This window comes from Cebus imitator, unplaced genomic scaffold, assembly GCF_001604975.1.
Source record: "Cebus imitator isolate Cc_AM_T3 unplaced genomic scaffold, Cebus_imitator-1.0 Scaffold602, whole genome shotgun sequence".
Taxonomy (NCBI): domain Eukaryota; kingdom Metazoa; phylum Chordata; class Mammalia; order Primates; family Cebidae; genus Cebus; species Cebus imitator.
In genome coordinates, this window is record NW_016107917.1 from 1027580 (window position 1) to 1034217 (window position 6638).

Sequence of the window (6638 nt, forward strand, 5' to 3'; positions counted from 1 at the left end):
TTTCTTTCTTTCTTTCTTTCTTTCTTCTTCTTTGACAGAGTCTCACTCTATGCTCAGGCTGGAGTACAGTGTTGCAATCTCTGCTCACTGCAACCTCCACCTTTAATGTTCAAGTGATTATCATGCCTCAGCCTCCCGAGTAGCTGGGATCACAGGTGTGTGCCACCACACCCAGCTAATTTTTGTATTTTTAGTAGAAACTGGGTTTCACCATGTTGGCCAGACTGGTCTCAAACTCCTGACCTCAGGTAATCTGACTGCCTCAGTCTCCCAAAGTGCTGAGATTACAGGCGTGAGCCACCACACCTGGCTTCTATTTATCATTTCTATCCTGTTTTACTCTCCTCTGTTGCCTTCTTTGGGATCAGTGTTTTTAAATAATAGACTTTACTTGTTAGATCAGTTTTAGGTTTACAGAAAAATCGAGTAGGAAGTGTAGAGATAATACCCCTCACCATTCTTCACATGTTCAATTTCCCCTGTTATTAACATCTTGCATTAGTGTGCTATATGTGTTAGAATTGATAAGTCAAAATTGATATGTTATTTTTAACTAAAGTCTTTAGGGATTAGTCTTTGTGTTGTACATGATATGTGGTTTGATGAATGTATAAAAACGTGTCTACCATTATACCATACAGAATAGTTTCAACTCCTTGTGGTTCACATATTCATCCCTTCCTCCCTCTCACTGAACTAGTGGCAACCACTGATATTTTTATTTTACTGTCTCCATAGTTTTGCCTTTTCCAGAATGTCACATAATTGGAATTGTGTAGTATGTAGCCTTTTCACATAGCTTTCTTTCATTTAGCAATATGAATTTAAGGTTCCTTCATGTCTTTTTATGAGTTGGTAGTTCATTTTTTTTTGCTGAATAATATCCCATTATCTGGATATATTAGTTTATACACTCACTTATGGAAGAACATCCTGGTTGCTTCCAAATTTTGGAAATTATGAATAAAGCTACTACAAATATCTTTGTGCGGATTTTTGTGTAGACATAAAGTTTCGACACATTCAAGTAAATACCAAAGGTGCAGCTGCTGGATTGTATAGCAAGAGTATGTTTAGTTTTGTAGGAAACTGCCAAAGTGTCTTCCAAGGTGGCTATACCATTTTTCATTCCCACCAGTGATGAATGAGAGTTCCTGTTGCACCACATCCTTGCCAGCATTACATGTTGTTAAAGTGTTTTGAATTTTAGATATTTTAGATGTGTAGTGGTGTCTCATTGCTGTTTTAATTTGCAAAACCCTAATGACATGATATTAAGCATCTTTTCATATATTTATTTTCCATATGTATATTTTATTTAGTGAAGTGTTTTTTTGCCCATTTTATACTTTGGGTTGTTTGTTTTCTTATTGTTGAGTTTGAAGAATTCTTCATACATGTTGAATATCAGTCCTTTATTAGATATGTGTTCTGCAAATATTTTTTCCCAATGTGTGGCTTTTATCTTTTATTATTTTAATGATGTCTTTCACAGAGCAGTTTTTAATTTTAATGAAGTTCAACTTACCAATTTTTTCTTTCATAGATAGGCTTTTGGCATTGTGTCTAAAAAGCCATTGCCAAACCCAAGTTAACCTAGATTTTCTCCTATGTTATCTTCTAAGAGTTTTATAGTTTGGGGGTTTATATTTAGGTTATAATCCATTTTCAGTTAATTTTTGTGAGGTTTGTGGTCTATGTCTAGATGTACTTTTTTACATGTGGATATCTAGTTGTTCAAGCACCATTTGTTAAAAATACTACTTTAAATGTTTTTTACATTCCAGCCTTCCCCTTCTACTTGTGTGAAAATCATTTACTGCTTCTAATTTCTTAGTGGCTATCCTAGAAAGTATAGAATCCTTTCTTAACTGTCTTCCATGTTTATAATCACTCTGTGCTGCACTATGGCTATTGTATTCTGTTTTATCTTTCAGGTCACTAATTTTCTCTTCATTTGTTTCTAATCTGCTACTAAACCTGTGTATTATGTTTTAATTTGGGTAATTGGGTTTTTCATTTCTAAAAGCTTCTTTGTTTCAAATTCCCAAGGTCACATTTTATGGTCTCTGTTTTCTACTAACTTCACTAATATACAAAGTATTTAATTACTGATATGGCACAGGCAATAATAAAATAGGATGGATACCATCTAGAAACAACCACCGTAACTGTGTTAATTTGTACAATTGTGTATCAACCCACATACATATATTTTGAGCATACATTATATTTCTTTAGATTTTGAAAGTATAGTTGTTTTATAACCAGTGTTTCATAATTCTAGTATCTGCATCTTAAGGGTCTGCTTCTGCTATCTCTTGTTTCTGCTGTTTATGGTACCTGGTTTCCAAGTGTGCTTTGTTATTTTTTTTAACGTGTACAACTCTTGGTTCTAGAAAAATTATTTATGGAAGTATTTCAAAGGCTAAGATGAAGGTGCTTTCCTCCAGAAAAGATTTACATTTGCTTCTGTAGATGTTCGGGAGCTATCTAAACTAAATTTTCAGGTTTAGGTCTTTTAGCTTCCTGTATAACATAGTTTGGGGCAGTAAATACATTTGTCTCCTAGTATTACACCTCAGGGATTGTTTCCCTCCATCCCATTGTGCTGCCTTCTATTCAGCACCAAGGTAACTTTATTTGCCGTCCCCCGGGGATGTAAGTAGGAGCGGGTTTACTTTTGACTTGTCCCTAGTCTAGGAGTGTGATCCCTTGGAACTTGATGTCTGTTCCCTTACCTAGTGATGTTCCTCAAAACTCAAGTTAACATTTGCTTACATTTGCAAATGCTTACTAGGTAAAAGTGACTTTCCTTTTCTGATTACCTCTCTGAGACCTCACTTTTCCTTAGATTTTGCCTTGGTAATTCTTTTACTATCTTGTCAGTTGCTCTTATTCTTTCTGGAAAAAAAGTTAATATTTCATCCAACAGTTTTGGTTGCTTTCAGCAAGAGGGTGAGTCTGACATATCTAACTCACTCTATTTCCAGAAGTAGAACTCATAGTTACTTTAGCATTCTAGAAGAGCAGTTCAGCAAATATTTTTCTTAGATTTATATATTTTCATTGTGAGTATCCCTCAGCCATTTTGATTACCTTAATGATATTAGTAAAATATGGTAAGTCCTTCCTTGTAGATTTTATTAAAAGGACCCAATGTTTTCTTTTCAGGCCAAAGAGGCAGTGGCAGAAGCTGAACGACATGATCCTAGAAACATTTTCACTCAATTTTATGTATTCAAGATTGCAGTCATGGAGGGCAACTCTGAAAGAGGTATAAATTTTATTTGTGATATATATTTGACTAGTAACACAAAGCATAAATAATCCTCTTCAAACACAATGGGAAAAGAACATTGTTTTTAAGACAATAGAATTGAATGTATGTTCTATCTTTCCTATGTGAAGATGATACAACCATGCAAAAAGAAACGGTGGAAGGTTATATAAAAGTAAAAGAACAGTGGTTACCTATCGAGGGAAAAGGAACTGGGCAAACATGGGACAAGAATTGGGGAAAGTCTTATCACTATGTACTTTTTTTACTATTATTTAAACCAACCTATTCAAAAATTAAATTTAAAAAGCTATGTGTTAGATACCAAAAACTCATATCAGTTAAGAATTGTCTTCAAAAAATGAAAATTGGGGTACCTTTTGATTTTTTTCACTTACTTGGGAGGAGATTGATGAGAGATTTGGCCTTGAAATGGAGTTTATCTCCACAGAGTGGACAGTGTTGGAATTTTACATGTAGCCCTCATCCCGTTAATGTTGAGGCCTTTCCATTATGTTAAGCATGGTTTCCTAGCTGGTGTGTTTGCACAGGCACATGTATGTTGAATTGGTTATAGATATGCCTTTGCTCAGATATGAATGCCTTCAGCCCTCAGCCCTCAGGGTAGCTGAACTAATCCTGAGGCATTCTGAGCTCCAGACTGTTTGCTGTTTGTTTGGCATAAATTAAGAAATTTAAATTAATGAATCCAAACAAAATGCATAGAATGCAATTAAGCAACTGTTTATGGACACCTACTAGGTACAAGGGACTCTATTATTCACTCCATAAGAAAAAGGATCATTTATTTTACATTAAAAAAGAAATATTCCAGAATAGTAAAGTATATCTATAATAATTAAGGAATAGTAAATTAGAGGTTAATATTGCTGTCATGTTCATCACCAAAGTTTTCATTAGAGGCTTGTAGGCATTTGTTTTACTTGATATACCATGTTTAAGGATAAAAGAACTTAAAGTATTTTGCCAGTAAAAATGCCAAAAATAGGCTGGGCACGGTGGCTCACGCCTGTAATCCCAACACTTTGGGAAGCCAAGGCAGGCAGATTACGAGGTCAAGAGATTGAGACCATCTTGGCCAACATGGTAAAACCCTGTCTCTATTAAAAATACAAAAAATAGCTGGACGTGGTGGCATGCATCTGTAATCCCAGCTACTCAGGAGACTGAGGCGGGAGAATCCGTTGAACCCAGGAGGTGGAGGTTGCATTTAGCTGAGATTGCACCACTGTACTCCATCCAGCCTGGCGACAGAACAAGACTCTGTCTCAAAAAAAAAAAAAAAAAGAGGCAAAAATAGTAATAAATTTCCTGTTAAATCTTTTGTTTGAATATTAGTTTTAAAAAATTATTTTACTTTTTAAATACAGCATCAGATCAACCCTTTTATTTCTTCTCCAGTTATCTGTGACCATTTTTTTAAAGTCATGTATATTGAAGATACATATAATCTACTCTTGCTGGTATATGGTCCTATGAGGTTTATATATGTTAAAAATTCTATGAGTTTTAATAAGTGCATACAGTCATATAACTATCACCACAATGTAGAAAAAAAATACCTCAGGCCCCTTTACTGTCACTCCTCACCACTTTCAGCCCTGGAAATCAGTGATACCTTCTATCTCTATAGTTTGTCTTTTCCAGAATGTCATATAAATGAAATCATACAGTACGAAGCTTTTTGAACCTGACTTCTTTCACTTAGCTTAATGCATTTGAAACTCACCCATATTGTGTGTATCCACAGTTTTTTCTTTTTTATTGCTGTGTGGTATTCCATAGTTTGGAAATACCACAGTATGGAAAAATTCATTTACCAGTTGAAGGATATTTGGATGGTTTTCGGGTTTTTTTTCACCTCTGAGACAAGTTCCAAGTTTTCAGTTTTGATGATTGATTGTAAATAAAGGTGCTATAAAACATCTCTTTACATAATTTGTGTGATAATATTTTTTTGAGATTGTATCTCACTGTGTCACCCAGGCTGGAGTGCAGTGGCATGATCTCAGCTCACTGCAATCTCCACCTCCTGGGTTCAAGCGATTCTCCTGCCCCAGCCTCCTGAGTAGCTGGGACTACAGGTGCACACCACCATGCCCAGATAATTTGATGATAATATTTTACTTCTTTAGGGTAAATAACTAGGAGTAGGATTGTGGACTTATATGGAAAATATATGTTAGAAACTGCAAAACTGTTTTCTAAAGTGGCTATACAATTTCACATGTGAACCAGCTATGTTTAAGAGTTCTAGCTGATCTACATTCTCATCAGCACTTGAAATTGTCCACTTAAAAAAAATTTAGCCATTCTGGGAGATTATTAAAAAGTCAGGAAACAACAGATGCTAGCAAGGCTGTGGAGACATAGGAATGCTTTTGCACTGTTGGTGGGAATGTAAATTAGTTCAACCATTGTGGAAGACAGTGTGATGATTCCTCAAATATCTGGAACCAGAAATACCATTTGACCCAGCTATCCCATTACTGGGTGTATACCCAAAGGAATATAAATCATTCTGTTATAAAGATACATGCACATGTATGTTCATTGCAGCACTATTCAAAATAGCAAAGACATGGAACCAACCCAAATGCCCATCAGTGATAGATTGGATAAAGAAAATGTGACACATATATATAAGTGGAAGATATATATATCTCCCATAGAATACTATGCAGCCATAAAACAAATGAGATCATATCTTTTACAGGGACATGGGTGAAGCTGGAAGCCATCATCCTCAGCAAACTAATATAGGAACAGAAAACCAAACACCTCATGGTCTCAGTCCTAAGTGGAAGTTGAACAATGAGAACAAATGAACACAACAAGGAGGGGAAAAACACACACTGGGGCCCTGTGGGCATGGGGAGGGGAGGGAGAATATCAGGACAAATAGCTAATGCATGCGGGGCTTAAAACCCAGGTGATGGGTTGGTTGATAGGTGCAGCAAACCACCATCGTACACGTATGCCTATGTAATAAACTTGCACATTCTGCACATGTATTCTGGAACTTAAAAAAAAATAAAGAACAAAAACTTAGCCATTCTGATAGTGGGCAATAGTGTTTTATTGTGGCATTAAGCATTTCCATAATGTCTAACATTTAATATCCATGTATCTTCTTTGGTGGAGTGTTTGTATAAATCTTTTTCCCAGTTTAAGATAGGGTACTTTGTTTTATTATTGATTTTTGACAGTTCTTTATATATTCTGGATATAAGTTGTCTTTTTAAAAAACTTATTTTTTTAATCGGCAAATAAAAATTATGTATATATAGATAGATTATGAACAACATGGTGTTTTAAAGATGTTTACAATTAATGT

General features: G+C 35.2%; 1 protein-coding gene across 1 annotated transcript in view; it reads left to right on the forward strand.

Moving 5' to 3' along the window:
• LOC108294777 (testis-expressed protein 11) overlaps window positions 1-3310 on the forward strand; it is a gene marked incomplete at its 3' end in the record, with an annotated part of 231744 nt that extends 228434 nt beyond the window's left edge. Inside the window, exon 17 of the mRNA XM_017516729.2 lies at window positions 3175-3310. Coding sequence (XP_017372218.2) covers window positions 3175-3310 — 136 coding nt within the window. The remainder of the gene's footprint in view (window positions 1-3174) is intronic.
• Window positions 3311-6638: the final 3328 nt, after the last annotated feature.